At 44.7% G+C, this 19,374-nt stretch overlaps 1 protein-coding gene across 7 annotated transcripts in view; it reads right to left on the reverse strand.

Moving 5' to 3' along the window:
- Positions 1-316: 316 nt before the first annotated feature.
- Positions 317-19,374, reverse strand: part of SLC35A3 (solute carrier family 35 member A3) — a 120,623-nt gene continuing 101,565 nt past the window's right edge. For all 7 annotated transcript variants that reach the window (XM_073643059.1, XM_073643060.1, XM_073643061.1 and 4 more), the window contains 4 exons: positions 17,671-17,842; positions 17,142-17,260; positions 2,394-2,527; positions 317-925 (listed from right to left, as the gene is read on the reverse strand). In XM_073643059.1, coding sequence (XP_073499160.1) covers positions 835-925; positions 2,394-2,527; positions 17,142-17,260; positions 17,671-17,842 — 516 coding nt within the window. In that variant the 3' untranslated portion in view covers positions 317-834. The remainder of the gene's footprint in view (positions 926-2,393; positions 2,528-17,141; positions 17,261-17,670; positions 17,843-19,374) is intronic.

Here is a 19,374-nt window from a genome sequence, read left to right on the forward strand (position 1 = left end):
TTGTCAAGCACTTTCCAAGTGATGCTATCGCCTGGAAAGCGCTTGTCAATCTGCATGCGGAAACGCATGTGAATCCGCATGTGGATCCGCATGTATTCTGCAGGAAAAACGCATGTACAATCTGCATGCGTTTTTTCTGCCAGGGAGATGCAGAAATGCTGCAGAAATTTTCTGCTTCATTTCTGCATCGTGGGCACATAGCCTAAGAATTAATGAAGGGTAGTCACATGACCAACCTCCGCTCCATTCTCGGGTTTGGTGGGGGCCTCGGCGGTTGGAGTCCCAGCGATCGGAAACAGACAACTCAAACACCAGATTAGGTAAAAATGTATTTAATTTCCCTAGTTTTATTCTATACAATGTATGACAACCCCACTCACAAAGACAATGAGTCATTCAAATATATACAAAACACATCCAATGGTAATTACTAATGGTGCATAATCCAGCTCTTACTACAAGCTGCACATATGCAATTATCTGAGGTCAGACGCCGGTGGGAATCTCCAGCCCAGAAACCACCATATTAAATATCTCCAATAGAAGAAACACAACATCATATACCTGATCCGGTGAGTTCTGTGCAGAATCCCAAAATCAAAAAAAATCAATGCCTCCAGGTTCAAGTATTAACAAAAAAAAAAATATACATATATAGCACTTTTCTTTTAAAATAAAATAGGGTCCATCACAAGAAAGAGCAGCGGTGCCTTCACCAGTCGGCTCTTTGCTTTCAGCAGCATTTGTGGCGTAGTTCTCCTTGTACAACCTTGCTCACTTCTGAAGCAGCAAGGGGTCGCTCCGTACAATACTTCACTGCATCCATCACAGACTTCATGCTTTTATTGGGTTTACAGATGGTTTGGGGTCATAGCCGTAGAGGAAGGTTGCAGATATTACAAATATTGCTCCCAAGAAAAACACACTAATAAAAGAAAAGACAGGAAAAAAATAATCAAAGCTCCTTATATTAATTAACACTGAAAAATAAATTACCGTATATACTCGTGTATAAGCAGACTTTTTCAGCACATTTTTTTATGCTGAAAAAGACCCCCTCTGCTTATACTCGAGTATATACTTATAGCATATTCCGGCTGTGGAGGAGCGGTGCACAGGCAGTAGCCGGCTTCTGTAGCTACCACATGTGCCCGCTGCTAAAGAGAATGAATATTCTTTTCTCCACGCCCATGGGAGTGGAGATGAGTGAATATTAATTTTATTTAATAGCACGCAGTATTAGTCACAGCCGCCGGCTTCCTGCTGCGGCTCAGCGATTCTCTGTGCCCGCTATTAGAGAGTATGAATATTCACTCTTCTCCACTCCTATGGGCATGGAGAGTATTGAATATTCATTCTCTTTACTAGCGGGCACAGAGGATTGCTGAGTCGCAGCAGGAGCTGCGGCCACTGCGCGCCATTAAATAAAATGAATATTCACTCCTCTGCACGCCCATAGTCCCGGCGTGGAGAGGAGTGAATATCCCGGCAGCTCACCTCATCGTCTGAGGGCGCATGGCAGTAACGTCAAACGTTGCTCAGATGCTGAGGTCAGCTGCTGGCAGAACAGGACGCAGCGCTGGAGCAGAAGGATGCGGGGGCCACGCATACAAGGATTGGGGGAGAGGCGGCCACGCATACAAGGATTGGGGGAGAGGCGGCCACGCATACAAGGATTGGGGGAGAGGCGGCCACGCATACAAGGATTGGGGGAGAGGCGGCCACGCATACAAGGATTGGGAGTGAGGCGGCCACGCATACAAGGATTGGGAGTGAGGCGGCCACGCATACAAGGATTGGGGGTGAGGCGGCCACGCATACAAGGATTGGGGGTGAGGCGGCCACGCATACAAAGATTAGGGGTGAGGCGGCCACGCATACAAGGATTGGGGATGAGGGGGCCACGCATACAAGGTTTAGGGATGAGGGGCCATGTATACCAGGATTGGGGATGAGGGGGTCATGCATACCAGGATGGGGAAATTTACCAGTAGCTGCTGCATTTCCCACCCTAGGCTTATACTCGAGTCAATAAGTTTTCCCAGTTTTTTGTGGTAAAATTAGGTGCCTCGGCTTATACTCGAGTATATACGGCAATAATTAAGTTTATCCCACTTAGATGTTGGGTCTTCCCAATATGTGACCACGGCAGCCTATCAAGGCCACAATGATGACGACACGAGCTTCACAAGTCGCTGCCGCGGACACTTGGAGTTACAGTACAATATTATAGAGGATAAAAGGAAAGTCGCTTCACAGGGGTTGTCGACTTTTGCGGCTTCTGCCATCATAGCAAAGCAGGTTGCCAAGTCTCCACTGATTTTTATGCAGTACAGAAATGGCAAACTTTTAAAAAGAATTTTTTTTTTTTGTAGACACAGAGGTCACTCTACCTGGTCGGGACAAAGTCTTGTAGCCAAAAGTAGGAGATCAGGGTTGACAGAATAATTGAGAGGGAAGTCGCAAAACCTTTCAAGATGTTGTCGGCATACTTGATTACAGCAGCGATCACTAATCCACCTAGAGCCTAAAAAGATTCAAAAGAATAAAAAAAAAAATCTGGTCAGGTCAAAAGCATTTACTTGCTAAATGCAGCAGTGATACATCCAATGCAAAGTGCACTGGAAATCAGTAGTAATAGGATCCAGTTGTTTAGGCATCATGTTCTTTTCTAGCAGTGCACTTTTTTTGCAGGATGCAGGAAAAAACAAAAAAAAAAATGTATTTATGACCTATACGGGGAAAAACGTGATGCGAGTACAACCACATAGACACAATGCTGATGTGGTGCCTAGTCCGGTAACTGCCAGAAGTGATGCCCCACTGGGAAGCATGCACAAGTAACAACAGCAAAAATCAGTGTAGCTGAGCATGTGGAGAGAAGCCGGTGGGGAACATGGCTCTTGGGGTAGTCATCTTGTTTAAGGCCACACTTTCATTTAGGTTTCTCTCTGAAATGCAGCAGCGTTCTACATTTTGAACATCTTCATTTTGCTGCAAGAGTCAGTATCTGATTTATGCTGTCCGTGGTTCAGGCAGAGTGAATCAGTTGACAGGTTCCCTTTAAATTTTTGGTTTTGCTACACACCTTAAAGGTGCTAAAGATCAGTGGAGTTCTGATGCCCCCTGTGACCATACAGCCTATAATCTTAATAAACCAGACGTTTAGATTTGTTAATCCAAGAGAAATACACTATTAACTTTGCATTGACTTATAAATATATGTGTATTTCTAAAAGGACAGACCAGTATTTGTTCACCAAACCAATAGGAGACAGCAGTCAGGGTTATACAATGTTGTTAGTATAATATGCAATTAACATAGTAACAAAGTCAGCTGAATGGTTATTTACAATAGCCCCTGTGATAACAACTATGTAAATAGATTAGCTCAAACAATGATAGCTCAGCCCTGTGAGTAATGCCCTCCCTAACCCCTTACCTGTAAATGTGTACTCACCCATACAACTGAAACTATTTTTAAGGGACATGTGCTTTTGTAGCAGTCAGACTTGAGACAGAGAATTAGAAAGCCTTTAGAAGGAGAATGAGAGACATCCTTCAGGAAAGCAGATGGATTGCATGGCAGCTCCATCCAAAAGAGACACAGATTTGGATTCTACATGATTCTAGCTTTAAGGTATCGGCCCTGACTGGAAAGATTTGGATCTGCTCCATTGACCATCAGAGAGACCATGGATATATTTGGGGAGACCAGGTTGGGACGATGAAGTTGCCTGGCCTCATGGATATGTTGTTTGGGGTTGCCAGGAGGGGCCCACTGGTCACTTGGAACTCATGGAGACATTCGAAGAAGCTAGATTGGGACCTGCCGGTCATCTGGCCCCATGGAAACTCTCAGAGAGGCCAGTGTGGGACTCTCGGGTCTCCTGGCCTTGTACCATGATGGACTGCTAGCTTCCTAAGCTTGTCGTTACTTCTCTCTGTGGGGGCCCGCCAGAAGCAGGGGGCCACAGGTTGAGGTAGTTGTCCCTGGAAGTCCCAAAATCACAGCTGTTCTATCCCAGGCAGGCGGAGCGGAAGGGTGAGAATGTGTAATGTTGTACCATATTGGGCAGCACGGTGGCTCAGTGGTTAGCACTTTGCAGCACTGGTGTCCTGGGTTCAAATCCCACCAAGGACTACATCTGCAAGGAGTTTGTATGTTCTCCCCGTGTTTGCATGGGTTTCCTCCATGCTCTCCGGTTTCCTCCCACACTCCAAAGGCATACTGATAGGGAATGTAGATTGTGAGCCCCAATGGGGACAGTGCCCATAATGTCTGTAAAGCGCTGCGGAATTAATGGCGCTATATAAGTGAGTAAAATAAATAAATATTGGGTATTTGCTGGGACTGTTCTGTGTATTTACTGTCCGCTTTGTGGCTCAAAGTATTGCCACGCTGTTTTACCCTCACCCTGTGTTGTCTGAGTAGTGTTACGCCCACGGAAAACCCAGGTCTTCACCCCCCCTCACTGATCGCTCAAAAGAATGCTCCCAAGTACTCCATTCAGCAGACAGTAGGGGTAAGCTCCTGCATCAGCTCAATAGTACGTTTTTGGGTGCCATACACTGAGCTATGCTGCTGGCAAAAGTGAGCAGTTCAGAGCAGTCTTGAGTGAATAGTGGGTTCTCAGGACTCAGACCTCCATTGATCTGCAGCATGTTTAACCCCTTCATGACCGGAGCAATTTCCGTTTTTGCATTTTCATTTTTTGCTCCCCTTCTTCCCAGAGCCAGAACTTTTTTATTTTTCATTCAATATGGCCGTGTGAGGGCTTATTTTTTGTGGGACGAGTTGTACTTTTAAACGCCAATCACTGGTTTTACCATATCGTGTACTGGAAAACAATTCCAAGTGCGGTGAAATTGCAAAAAAAATGCAATTCCACAGTTTTTTTTTTTTTTTTTACCATATCCACTGAATGCTAAAACCGACCTGCCATTATTATTCTCCAGGTCATTACGAGTTCATAGACCCCAAACATGTATAGGTCCTTTTTTATTTAAGTAGTGAAAAAAAAATCCAAAGTGTGCTTAAAAAAAAAAAAAAAAAAAAAAAAAAAAAGTGCCATTTTCCGAGACCCGTAGCCTCTCTAATTTTCGTGATCTGGGGCTGGTGAGGGCTTATTTTTTTGCACGCCAAGCTGACGTTTTTATTGATACCATTTTGGGATAAATCTGATGTTTTGATCGCCCGTTATTGCATTTTACTGCAATGTTGCAGCGACTAAAAAAACTTAATTCTGGCGTTTGGAATTTTTTTCTCGCTACGCAGTTTACCGATCAAATTAATTCTTTTGTTATATTGATAGATCAGGTGATTCTGAACGCGGCGATACCAAATATGTGTGTTTTTTTTTTTATTATTTTATTTTGAATTGGACAAAAGGGGGGTGATTTAAACTTATGTTTTTTTAAAAAAATTTTTTACACTTTCTGCATACTTCAATAGTCTCCATAGGAGACTAGAAGCTGCAGTTTTCTGATTGCTTCTACTGCATACAGGCGACGAGCAGATCGCCTGTATGCAGGTGAAATGCTCCTGTGCTATGAGCGCCGACCACTGGGTGGCGCTCATAGCAATCTTTTCATGACAAACACTGAGGTCTGCTGCAGACCCCGGGTTGCCATGCCCACCTATCAGTGACCCGCGATCATGTGACAGGGTCACTGATGGGCGGGGCTAAGGCCGCGCTTCCGGCGCGGCGCTGTTAAATGCCGCTGTCAAAGATTGACAGCGGCATTTAACTGGTTAACAGCCGCGGGTGGATCGCGATTCCACCTTCTGCTGTTGCGGGCACATGTCAGCTGTAAGAATCAGCTGACATGTGCCCGGTTCAGTGCGGGCTCACCACCGGAGCCCCCGCTGAACCGGCCTTTCCGAAGTGGTGCGTACTATTACTGACCAAGTCGGAAAGGGGTTAAAGGAAAGCCTATTATCTCATTTTTTCCACAAAGAACAATCTTGTAGCTATGATGCCTTTTAATGGCTAACAAATAACTACAAGATAATAACAAGATTATCTTGTGTTTCTCACAGAGAGCAAACTTTTTTCAAGTGGCTAACACAGTACTGAACCCTTTTTTTCTTTTTACTAAAGGAAAGCTTTCACCCGAAAACAACCTACAGTTGAAAAAATAGATACCAAATTACCGCTAAGTCTAACTCGAAGACCCTCTACGACAACATCACAGGAGCGTGCCTCCCCATCCTAATTAGGGACAGGAAACAAGAGGTTAAATAGCCCCTACCCACCTTCTATACTGAGTGTTTTTCTAAAGGACCACACAGCATGAATGCTTCAAATATTTTATTAAACATCAAGGAATTTCATAAAGAATGAAAAAGAAGGGCGGGAAACTACCCGTGCTGTCGGGGAGGGTCTTAGAAACCGAATTACCGGTAAGTCTAATTCCATTTTCTCCAATCCCCTCCACGACAGCACCACAGGAGTAGTATACCAAAGGATAAGGTTTAGGGAGGGACAATATCTTGAAAGACTTTCCTTCCAAAAGTCTTAATCCCCATTTGACATTTAATCTAGCCTATTATGTCTTGCAAAGGTATGGACAGGTAGCCACTCTGCAGATCTGCTTGATGGATACACTAGCCCTCTCTGCCGAGGAAAAAAAACATCGCTCTGGTGGAATGACCTTTTAGGAATTCTGAAGGGGACAACTCCTGGCTCTTGTATGCTTTACAGATAGTTTTCTTGATCCAATTTGATAGCATGCTTTTTGAGATCTTCTTCCCTTTGTTGCGCCCCCCAAAGAGATTTTGATCCTTCCTCCAGGTTTCAGTTTGCTGTAAGCAATAGAAAATAATCCTCCTGACATCCAGAGTATGGAATTCTTATTCTCTGCCATTTGACGGATTCTGACAAAAAGAAGGGAGGATTATGGGTTAAGACACATGAAAGTCAGTTGTGACTTTAGGTAGAAATGAAGGCTCCAGTTGTAGAACTATCCTATCTTCTAAAATCTTTAGATAGGGTTCTCTAATAGAAAGTGCTTACATCTCACTCACTCTTCTAGCCATTGTTATGGCCACTAGGAATGTTGCTTTCCATGACTGTTTATATGTATTTCAGACATTAGTTTAAAGGGCTGTATAGTGAGACCCTTAAGTAAAATATTCAGATCCCAAGAAGGATTTATTCGAGCAGTGGCTGTCAAATCTCTTTATCCACCTGTGTTCTGCCAGCTTTCTATCAAAGTAGGAGCTTAAGGCCGACACCTGGACCTTGAGGGTACTTGGTCTTAATCCTTTTATCAAACCTTCTTGCAAGAAATCCAGTATTTTAGTAATTTCTAGGATGAAAGGGTCTAGTGGATGGAATCCATACCATAACCTGAAGGTCTTCCAGATCTTAGCATAAATAGAATTTGTAACCAGTTTTCTGCTTTTCTGGAGGGTATAGATTACTTCCACTGAGAGACCTCTGGCACTTAAAATGGAGGCTTCAGAAGCCAGGTAGCTAGACATAAGTTCTGGGAAGGGACGGATGGTAGATAGGACCCTGATGTAAAATGTCGTGGACGGGAGGGAGAAGCAGTGGACCTTCTATCTTCAGGCTGTATAGGGTTCCAAACCATCCTCTTTTTGGCCATAGAGGTGCTATGAGAAGGGTCTTGACACCTTCTACTATGATCTTTTGCAGTGTTTTTGGCATTAAAGGAATAGGGGGAAATGCATAAGAGAGTCTGATCTTCCAAGGGTGGGCGAATGCATCTAACCCCACTGAAGAGTCCTTGGGACCCAGGGAAAAGAATGCTTTTACTTTTGCATTCTGATTGTTTGCAAATAGATCCACCTCTGGATAACCACATTTCTGCACAATCATGTAGAATATTTCCGTATTCAGACTCCATTCTCTGGGATGTAGATCCCTTCTGCTCAGAAAATCTGCCTGGAAGTTGTCAAAGCCTCTTAAGCGGAGACCTGACAAGGACAGGAGGTAATGTTCTGCCCAGGTGAAGATTCTTGCTGAGATTTCCTGCAGATTCTTGTATCTCGTACTTCCCTGATGTCTCAGGTGGGCCACTGTAGTCATGTTGTCTGACTACAACTTGACATGGGTTCCCCGAAGTAAAGATTTTGCTGCCTTGAGGTTCTCCTCCACCGCCTTTAGTTCTCTGAAGTTTGACTGGCAATCTTCTGTGGCCAGGTTCCTTGAAAGGCCACCTGGGAGATTACCACTCCCCAACCTCTCTTGCCCTTACTTGTATCAGAAGGTACTGAATCCATGATGTTCCCCTCGCTAATTTTTCCAGATGTAGCCACCAATTCAGTGATGTTTTTACATGATACGGCAGGTGGATTCTGTTGGTGAGAGGACTTGGTGATCTTGTATGGGCCTGAGCCCATGGAACGGCTTGAATGCAGGATGTCATGGACCCCAGGACTGACATAGCAAATTTTATGGAGACCATATTTTGGTTCTTCAGAGCATAGACCTTTGATCTTAACTGCATTTGTTTTTGTTTTGGTAAAAATGAGGTCTGTTGGGAATCCAGACGAATTCCCATAAAATTCTTTCTGGTGGAAGGATTTAGCTCTGATTTTTCTCGATTCACTAGCCATCCTAAGGATTCCAGAATCTGGAGGGTCGACTGCAGGTGCTTTTCCAGCAGTGAAATGGAGGGAGCCATTATTAAGAAATCGTCTAAGTAGGAGATGCTACAGATGTCTTTGTTTTCTTATGAATGCTACCACTTTTGCCATGAGCTTTGTGAAAAGTCAAGGCGCTGATGAAATACGAAAGTGGGAGGACATTGAACTGATAATGGTGAATCTTTGCCTTTGATTTACCGCAAACCTGAGAAATTTCCCGTAGGAGGATGAATGGGCACGTGATAGTACGCCTCCTGAAGGTCTATAGTTGCCATGACGAAATTCTTGCCAGTTAGAGGAATCGTGGATTTTAAATCTTTTGTACCGGACATAATGATTTAGAAGTTTTAGACTGAGAATTATTCTGTAGGCTCCTGATGTTTTTTTTTTTATGCGGAATAAACGAGAGTACTGTCCTCTGCCCCGTTCCATGTATGGTACTGGTGATATCACTCCTGAGTCCTGTAGATCTTGAAGACCATATATTAGGATGTCCTGCAGTTTTGGAGATGACAAAGCCTTTATCTCTAGTCTCAGTGGTGGGTAAGACGAAAATTTGATTTTTGCTCACACTCCAACTGATTCTAGAATTTTCCAGTCCGAAGATATCTCTTGCCACTGTGGGAGAAATTTTGCAATGCTGCCTCTTATGTGCTTGGAGTCATTGCCTCTCTTGAAGCTTTTTCTGGAAAATATGCTTTCGTCTTCCTCCCTTGGGATAACTCCAGTGACCAGATTTACCTTTCCCTTTGTACTGTAGGGTTTGTTACTGTGATGGACGAAAGGACCTTTTCTTAAAATGCTTAAGTTCAGGCAGCAACGACTTCTTATCCGATGCCTTTTCTAACAGATCATCCGAAGCAGATCTGAATACATATTCCCCTTTAAAGGGCATGGAGCAAAGTTTGTACTTTGAAACATTAAGTGGTGTAGGGTGCATGAACGTGTCTTTTTGCACTAAGTGTCATCGGCGCCAAGTGTGGGCAGTTATTTCATTTGGAAGTTAGTCATTGCAAGAGTCAGGTAACCACACACTATACCCTCTAACTACGCACCGAAATTATAGTACACATTCACACTAAGCAATGTTTCTATATCTTTTTACTCTTTCCCCTATAGTCCTTCACTTTCTACTAACCCCCCCTAATACCTACACCTCGTAATGAACTATTCATCTCTACCTCCATCTCACCTCCTCCTCAGAATTGTTCTTTAATATTCAATCCTGTGTCTCCAAACACAGCCACCTCATGCTCTCGCCTGCTCCAACCTACTAACACTTTCTCTTCTTCGCCTCACTGCTGGCCAAATCCTGGCCCTCCCCACCACATCCCCACCATCATGGGCGACTTCAACATCCCCATTGACACTTCCCACTCATCTGTCTCTATGCTTCTATCCCTCACTTCCTCCTTCAGCCTTACTCAATGGACTTCCGCTGCCACTCACAAAGATGGCCACACACTGGATCTCATGTTCACCCGCCTCTGTTCCCTATCTAATCTCTCCAACTCACCTCTCCCTCTATCTGACCACAACATACTCACATTCTCTCCCTCTCCTCCCCAGGTGCACAATCCCCACTTCACAAACTTGCATACCCTCGCAGAAATCTCAAACACCTTGACCTACACTCACTCTCTGAATTCCTTCTCCCTCTTACAGACATAAGCTCCTTACATGATACAGATGTTGCTGCCACTTTATATATCACCACAACAGTTGCAGTCCTCAATTCGGTCACCCCCCCTCACACATACCAAAGCTCGCACAATCAACAGGCAACCCTGGCACACCAGCCTGACTAAAGAACGGAGACGGGCCTCTAGGGTTGCTGAGCGGAGATGGAAAAAGTCCCACTCCAACGAGCACTTCATCACATTCAAACAGTCCCTCACTACTTTCAAGTCCACACTCACCACAGCAAAACAAACCTACTTCTCATCTCTCATATCCTCCCTGTCACACAACCCTAAACAGCTATTCAACACTTTCAATTCTCTCCTCCGTCCCCCAGCGCCTCCTCCCTCTCCTCTCATCTCATCTCAGCCGAGGACTTTGCCTTATTCTTCAAGCAGAACATTGATACCATCAGACAAAGCTTTTGCCTAAAGTCCCCACAGCCTCTTCTCATATCTACTCAATCCTCCTCCTTCAAAACCAGCTTCTCCGCCATTACGGAAGATCAACTTTCCTCTTTACTCGCCAAGTAACCCCTCCCCACCTGTGAACTGACCCTATCCCGTCCAACCTCATCCCTTACCTTACTACAGTCTTCATCCCAACTCTAAGTCACCTCTTCAACCTGTCACTAACAACTGGTGTCTTCCCCTCATGCCTCGATCACACCCATCCTCAAAAAAACGTCTCTTGAGCCATCCTCTCTGACTAGCTATCGCCCCATATCACTTCTCCCCTATGCCTCGAAACTACTGGAGCAACATGTCCATTTTGAACGATCCTCCCATCTCTCCTCCTGCTACCTCTTTGACCGCTTACAATCTGGCTTCCGACCGCACCATTCCACTGAAACTGCCCTGACTAAAGTCACCAATGACTTCCTAACTAACAAATCCAAGTAACACTATTCTGTCCTTCTCCTCTTGGACCTGTCATCTGCCTTTGACACAGTGAACCATTTCCTCTTATTACAGATTCTCTTATCTCTTGGCATCAAAGACTTGGCCCTATCTTGGATGTCCTCATACTTAACAGACAGGGCCTTCAGTGTTTCTCACTCACACACCACCTCGTCTCGCCTCTTATCTGTCGGTGTCCCCAAGGTTCAGTCCTAGGACCTCTGCTCTTCTCAATCTACACCCTCGGGCTGGGACAGCTCATAGAGTTCCACAGCTTTTAGTATAATCTCTATGCTGACAACACACAGATTTACCTCTCTGGACCTGATATCACCTGCTTACTAACTAGAATCCCATAATGTCTGTCTGCTACCTTATCCTTCTTCTCTGCCAGATTTCTAAAACTTAACATGGATAAAACTGAACTCATCATCTTTCCCCCATCTCACTCAGCCCCCCCACTTCCCCCATCTGACCTATCCATCAAAATCAATAGCTGTCCACTTTCCCCAGTCCCATAACCTCGCTGCCTCAGGGTAACCCTAGACTCTAACCTTTCCTTCAAACCACATATCCAAGCCCTTTCCACTTCCTGCCGACTCTAACTCAAAAACATCTCCCGGATCCGCCGATTCTTGAACCACGAATCTGCAAAAACACTAGTGTACGCCCTCATCATCTCCCGCCTCGACTACTGCAACCTCCTGCTCTGTGGCCTCCCCTCTAACACTCTCGCACCCCTCCAATCTATCCTAAACTCTGCAGCCCGACTAATCCACCTGTCCCCCCTGCTATCCCCCGGCCTCTCCTCTCTGTCAATCCCTTCACTGGCTCCCCATTGCCCAGAGACTCCAGTTCAAAACCCTAACCATTGCATACAAAGCCATCCACAACCTGTCTCCTCCATACATCTGTGACCTAGTCTCCCGGTACTTACCTGCACGCAACCTCCGATCCTCACAAGATCTCCTTCTCTACCCCCCCCCTTATTTCCTCTTCCCACAATCGCATACAAGATTTCTCCCGTGCTTCTCCCCTACTCGAACTCTCTACCCCAATTTACATTCCAGTTCAGTTCTTCGGGTTTTTTCAGTCTAATGTGCACAAGTGCATATAAGGGTGTGGCCGCCCTTTCCCTTACCTGGAAAGTTTATTCATCTTGGCTTCCAAGGTTTCTGTGTCCACTAGTTGGGTCCAGTCTGTCAGCCCTTATCCACATGCATGTCACTTGACAAACGGTAAGGTTTTAAATATTGGAGTTGGACTGTCCCATAAAGGTCGTCGTGACGAGGAGGGATGGCTTTTGCATTATTTTGATCAAAATTATGTTAAGTACCCTTTATTATTTTCATGCACTATTGCAGTTTATTTATTGCAGGGTATTTGTGTATTGTGCTTCTGGCTTTTTTTTTTTCTGTTTAATGGCCATGTGTCCCTTGGCCTGGGACAACTCAAATTCGCATGGCTTCCAGTATCACCTATTCGCTGATGACATTCAGATCTACCTCTCTGGCCCAGACGTCACCTCTCTGCTTTCCAGAGTCCCAGAGTGTCTATCAGCCATATCCTCCTTCTCCTCTCGCTTACTCAAGCTCAATGTGGACAAAACTGAACTTATCTTTCCTCCATCTAAAGTATCTTCCCTTCCTGATCTATCACAATGAACGACATCATGCTTTCCCCTGTACCAGACATCCGCTGCCTAGGAGTAAATCTTGATTCTGCCCTGTCCTTCAAACCACACATCCAAGCTCTTTTCACCTCTTGTCGCCTCCAGCTCAAAACTATTTCTAGAATCCGTCCCTTCCTCAACCCTTAATCTACTAAAATGCTTGTGAATGCCCTCATCATCTCCCGCCTGGACTACTGCAACATCCTCCTCTGTGGCCTACCTGCTAACACTCTCGCACCTCTCCAATCCGTTCTCAACTCTGCTGCCCGACTAGCTCATCTCCATCCTCGTTACTCCTCCGCTTTTCTCCTCTGCAAATCCCTTCACTGGCTCCCATTTCCCCAGCATATCCAATTCAAACTACTAACACTGACCTACAAAGTCATCCATAACCTTTCTCCTCTGTAAATCTATGAACTAATCTCCCGATATTATCCCTCACGTAATCTCCGGTCCTCCCAAGACCTCCTTCTCTCCTCCACACTTATTCGTTCCTCACCCAATCACCACCAAGACTTCTCCCGAATATCCCCCATCCTCTGGAATTCTGTACCCCAACACGTCCGACTATCCACCACACTCGGACAGAACCTGTAAACCCATCTCTTCCAGAAAGCCTACAGCCTGCCATGACCCAGCTGCCTCCTCAACACCACTGGAGCTGCTGCCTTACCAACACCGGACCTGTGCCTCACCAACACCGGAGCTGCTGCAACCCCCCACCTACTCTCTCCTTCCCCACCACCCTGAAGAATGTAAGCCCGCAAAGGCCGGGTCCTCCTCCCTCTGTACCAGTCCGTCATTGTTTATTTGTTACTGCAAGTGATATCTTTATTTTGCATGTAACCCATTCTCATGTACAGCAGCATGGAATCAATGGTGGTATATAAATAAATATTATTATTATTATTATTATGTGAACATGCTGCATGAACACCAATTTACATTCCAGTTCAGTTCTTCAGGTTTTCTCTACCCCAACATATCAGACTCTCGCCTACCGTGGAAACCTTCAAAAGGAAGCTGAAGACCCACCTCTTCCGACAAGCATACAACCTGCAGCAACCTTCACTCCACCACACCACTGCATGACTAGCTATACCCTCACCTACTGTATCCTCACCCATCCCTTGTAGACAGACTGTGAGCCCTCGCGAGCAAGGTCCTCTCTCCTTCTGTACCAGTTTGCTGTTGCATTTTTGTTCAAGATTTCTGTAGTTGTTTTTGCCATGTACACCCCCTTTTTCACATGTAAAGCGCCATGGAATAAATGGCGCTATAATAAATAATAATTACCCCTGCTCCACATCTTCAACCAGAGCGCTCTTCTCACTGAGTTAGACAGGGCCGAAGATCTTGCTGCAATCCTGACTGACTGTACTCACGCATCTGCTAGAAAGCCTCTGGCATTTTGAAGTAAAGACAGATGTAAGTAGATCTTCCCTAGGAGTACCCTTCCAGAGATGCTCTTCCAGCTGCTGTAAGCAGCGGAATATGGACCTTGGAACACATGTTGAAGCAATGTTAGTCTTCAGTGTTTCCCAAGCTTTCCTTAACAAACTGTCCATTTTCCGGTCCCTCGGATATTTCAGTTGACTAGAATCCTCAAACGGAAGTTTCGTTTTCTTCACCACTCTTGCCACCTGGACATCTACTTTTGGAATCTCAGACCAGCAATTTGTTATATCATTATCCAGGGAAAACCTATCCTTAATCTCTCCTGAAATACTTAACCTTTCTTCAGGAAGCTCCCATTCGTCAAATATTAAGCTCTGAATATTATCGCGAATGGGAAATACCAATTTTTTATTTTTATTTTAATCCTCCGAACATTTCTTCTTGAACTGTTCAGAGTTTTCTTTTCTTCCTCCACCTCCATAGTATCTTTCACAGCCAACAACAATTCTTACATATTCTCAGAGGAAAAGTAATACTTTTAACTTCCTCTACATCCTGATTTTTGCTTAATTCGCCTTCCACTAACCATTTGTCTGCAATGGAAAAGGTTTCTTCTGAGTCAGAAGTATCCCTGGGGTTGTACTTCCTCTTTTTGCTGGCGATGGACCCAGAGAACTAGATTGAGAGAAGGATTGTGAGGAGGAGGCTAAGGAGGAGTGCATCTCCTGCCGAACCATTCCCCTTACTTCTTCCATAAGGGAAGGTTATTCCTCTTTTACAATCTTCTCTGTACATTTCTGGCATAGAGGCTTTTTATAGGCAGAAGCGAGCTTTTTACTACAGATGGCACATTTGCGGACTGTAGTTTTCTCCCTCACTCTTGGTGCAGGATTCTTGTCTCCTGGGCCTGGGTTCACACTCGTCTCTGCAGATGCAGCTCACACCTTCCAAAGTCAAAGGATGTTAGTCCTACTTTAAGGTGTCTTCCTATTAGGGTCTTTTTATAGGTAGAGAATGAGATCCAGTGCCCCTTCCACCAATTGGGTGAAAGATTCCTCCTTGTTGCATGCAAAAACCCCGGTTTCCGGGCTGCTATGGAGGACCGGAGGAAACGGCAGCTGGGGATCTACGGGAGGCCCCCAGCCTCCGACCCCACTCAGCTTTAGCATCAAGCACAGGAGAGTGGAGAGGTCCCGCTCGGCATGGAACAGGAGCTGTCAGAGGAGGAAGGAAGAACAATCGACCTCTGCAGCCTGGCTTCCTGGTGCTTTGCAGGGAGACTGTTCGTTGGCCACAGCACATCCCAGATAACCTCTTCATCCTTTAGAGACAGGAAAAACACTGAGGATAGAAGGTGGGGAGGTGCTATTTAACCTCTTGTGTTTCCTGTCCCTAATTAAGATGGGTAGGCAACCTCCTGTGGTGCAGTCGCGCAGGTGATTGGAGAAAAAAAACCTGTTTATGTGTATTTTATTTTTAATTCTTGGCAAAGACTCTTCTTGTTCCTTCAGGAAGAGTTTTTAGCAATTTCTTCATTATCAGAGGCAGGATTACAATGACAGGCACCACCTCCATACATAGCGGATGACACAGGATCCACCAATCATAGTAGGCGATGTCACTGCTCCCCCACCCTTCACAATAAGTTTGCACAAGCTTATTAGATGCTTCAGTACAAAAGATAGCGACAGTGGTCAGATATGGACCCTATGTACATGTGTTGTTGCCAGAAACGAAGTTAGAGCATAAAAACTGCCCCAATGGTCTGTGTGAAAATAGCACGACTTCTATTTTTAACATTTTTTTATTACAGATTGTGATGTGGGAAAAAAATTAAAAAGGTACTTCTCTTTATAAGAGGACCTTATACCACATTTTACATGTTTAACTGATTGCCTCTTCAAGAAGTGGCTTAAGAACTGAATATTTCTTTTTTTAATCTATTATCTACATTGCGAAGATATTGGCTTATAAACTTTATATGCCAATTTCTATTAATATTAAAAGGGCGTTAACAGAGGTTCTTCACTGGGGCGGTTACTTTTTCTCCTGCAAGATGTTGACCAATCATAAGCAGGTGGCGTCCTGCAGGGGACGAAAAAAAAAATCCACACCACACGCCTTTAGAGAAGGTCAGCTTCCGCTGTGTACGATAGGACTCATGTCTAACTGCCAGCAAGGTAGAGTGCAGGTAGAGGAGAGCAGAGCTGTGCTATTACAAACCCCATTTTAAGTTTATCCCAGATATTGGTGAATAATGCCACTGTTCCTGGAACTAATTCAGAGCTGTGCGTGTGACGAGCACTGATCGTACACTACACCTCTCATCACACGGCACTATCAGAGGAGAGGTGTAGTGTGTGAGCAGAGTTTCATATACACAGCTGTGCATCAATTCCAGGCACAGAGGCATTATTCCCCAATCCCTTGGCTAGATGCAGAGTGGTGTTTATGACACAAAGCTCTTTTCTCCTCCACCTGTACAGGAATAGTCGGCAGTTAGACGCGAGTCTTACTAGGTCACACAGAGAAAGCAGATTCTGATGTTCTCTAGGGGAGGGGCATGTTAATTTTTTTTTTTACCCTGCATGACACATCCTGTTTGTGATTGGTCAATGTAGTACAGGGGGAAAAGTACAGTATACACATCCATAGAAAAATCTATGCTAGTGCCACTTGGGCTAAGTGGGAATTAGCGTATAGACAAAAAAAAAAATATATGGAAAAATGCACTTTATTCACATGTTCAGCCACTTCATCATGATGTCGCTTCTGCCTATAAAAAGCCTCTTTCTTAATGAAAGTAGGCCTTTTGCTATTAAATCTACCATCTCAATGAGGGCCCATGTAGGAGAAGGTGACATTTTCAAATTACCTGAAGAGCCACAACTGTCCAGGTCAGATTATTGTATCCTTGGAAAAATCCCTCTTTCGAGACACGGTCGCCATCATAAACAAGAACTCCCATCATGCCAAATATACCACCGAAGAAACCTGAAAGGAAGTCAAGGAAACTTAGCCAAGTCCAAGAACGTCACAGTTTCTCAAAGAGCAAATAGTCACTACTCCAGATTACTATACCCTGATGTAATTAGTTATATTATCAGCTTTCATTTGGTTATACACTAAATGGCATCTTCAAGACTAAAAGGATGAGAGGAACAGCAGTAATACTAAACACAATTCCTAGGAATACCACAAATCCTATAGACAAAACCATTAAATGCAAATTTTTGTATTGAAAACAGCGATACCCAAAAAATTATGGGTTTCAGCCCCTGCATGTAAATTGATTGAGCTGTAGTGCCGGGCTGAGTATGCACAACCCTACTAAGATGATTACATGGTACAGTGTTCGATAGTGGTTCTGCACCATGTACATTTCTTAAATACTGTATACTTACCGAGCTGTATATTTCTAATCCACACAGACTGCTTGGTTTCTTTAAGAATTTTCTCAAAGTAGACACCAGCAAAGCCACTGGAGAAACATGCAGTAAGGACGGCCATGAGCCCCACAAAACGTGAACCAACTGAGACTTCCTTTGAAGGAACACTGGGAGAATCTGTGGGCCACTGCAAGGGAGAGATAGACAATGTTCACAGTAAAGTCAGTGGATATGAAGATGGCGTGCCAAATATAGAAGTTTCACAACCCCCATGGTATTACTGGAGATTTCTGGCAACATCATAAGCAAAGTGCCGCTTGTTTAGATTGGGGTGTTAGATTTCTAGTGATGCAAATCTGAGTCTCGCTGAAAGAAGTTTAAATATCAAGGTAAGTCAATCTACAGTCGTGAAGGTCACTCTGATGAAAAGAAATACGGAGGGCTTGGTCAAACGCTGAGTTCTTGCCATGGGGAAAAAAAAAAAATGCAACGTTTTACAATACCACTACTGGTAAGAACGGATGTGAAAAATAAAAATATATTATTTTTGTAGCTCCATTTCCAACAAGGCTATGTGGATAGTAGATTCTGACATATTACCTTTACTGCTAATTATTTGAGGAATAACAGCACATATACAGAACTGAAAGTATTGAGAAAGTTCATTTGTGGTTGATTATTCATCTTCATTAAATAACGGATGTCTGGATAGGTTATGTACAGAACAACATGGCTGCTTCAGTTAGTAACTCAGAGAGGTTCAGAAAAGATCCATGCAAAGGTTGAAGGAAAAGTAAAAAAACTTCTGGGCACCAAACCCCCCTGAAGTGGTGCTGGGAAAAGCAGAGGCACCGGTTTGGATGCAGGCGCCTCTCAATGGCAAACAACAATATGTGCCACCCAGATCGCCAAAGTAAAAACCTCTTGTTTCTTTAAGAAGCACTTCTCCTCCCATGAAAATTTTTATCCTCTTAATATATTGCAGTCATCCTATTATATAGCACTGTGTACTTACAACTGCTCATTTTGCCTTTCTACCATGCTAATTATTCTCTTTTCCATTAGGTCTATGACATCACGTGATTAAAAACTGACAAGCTGAATCCTTATGTTATGCACACGCCCGGGCTAAGCGGCGTGTGCGTGTGATTGGTAGTGATTCCACTGGACCGTGCCGGAGAGTGAATGCCTGGAGGGGCGTGACTAAGTATTCACCCGATCCGACCAGGGTCGCACGACGGCATACGACGCCAGTGCACCAAGGAGGAACCGAGCAGAGGGACCAGGTGCTACTCCAGGACAGACCCCGGACACGGCTGTTGACCCACACAGGGAAATACAGGAACAGGCTGGTAGGCTGGCACACAGACTGGAGGGTATAGGCAGGCACGACTGGTATGCAGGCAGGCGGGTATGCAGGCAGGGGGGTAAAGGCAAGCACAGCTAGAGTGCAGACAGGGAGGCACTAGCAGGTAGGAACACAGGCGGGATAGGACCCAGTACACACCGGGACTCAGGAACAATACAGGCAGAGGGTTACAGGCAAGCACAGCTAGAGTGCAGACAAGGCTGAGCAGGGAGGACAGGGCTCTGTTCACACGGAACAGACAGGAAGGGAAAGACAGAGCCAGATACTCACACAGTACTTGCAGAGACAACAAGCAGGAGTTAGGTACGAGTTCAGACTCTGCAGAAAAAGGAAGGGAACGGACATAGAGG

Source organism: Phyllobates terribilis, unplaced genomic scaffold, assembly GCF_046119375.1.
Source record: "Phyllobates terribilis strain yellow unplaced genomic scaffold, ASM4611937v1 Scaffold_8__6_contigs__length_399053987, whole genome shotgun sequence".
In the NCBI taxonomy this organism is placed as follows: domain Eukaryota; kingdom Metazoa; phylum Chordata; class Amphibia; order Anura; family Dendrobatidae; genus Phyllobates; species Phyllobates terribilis.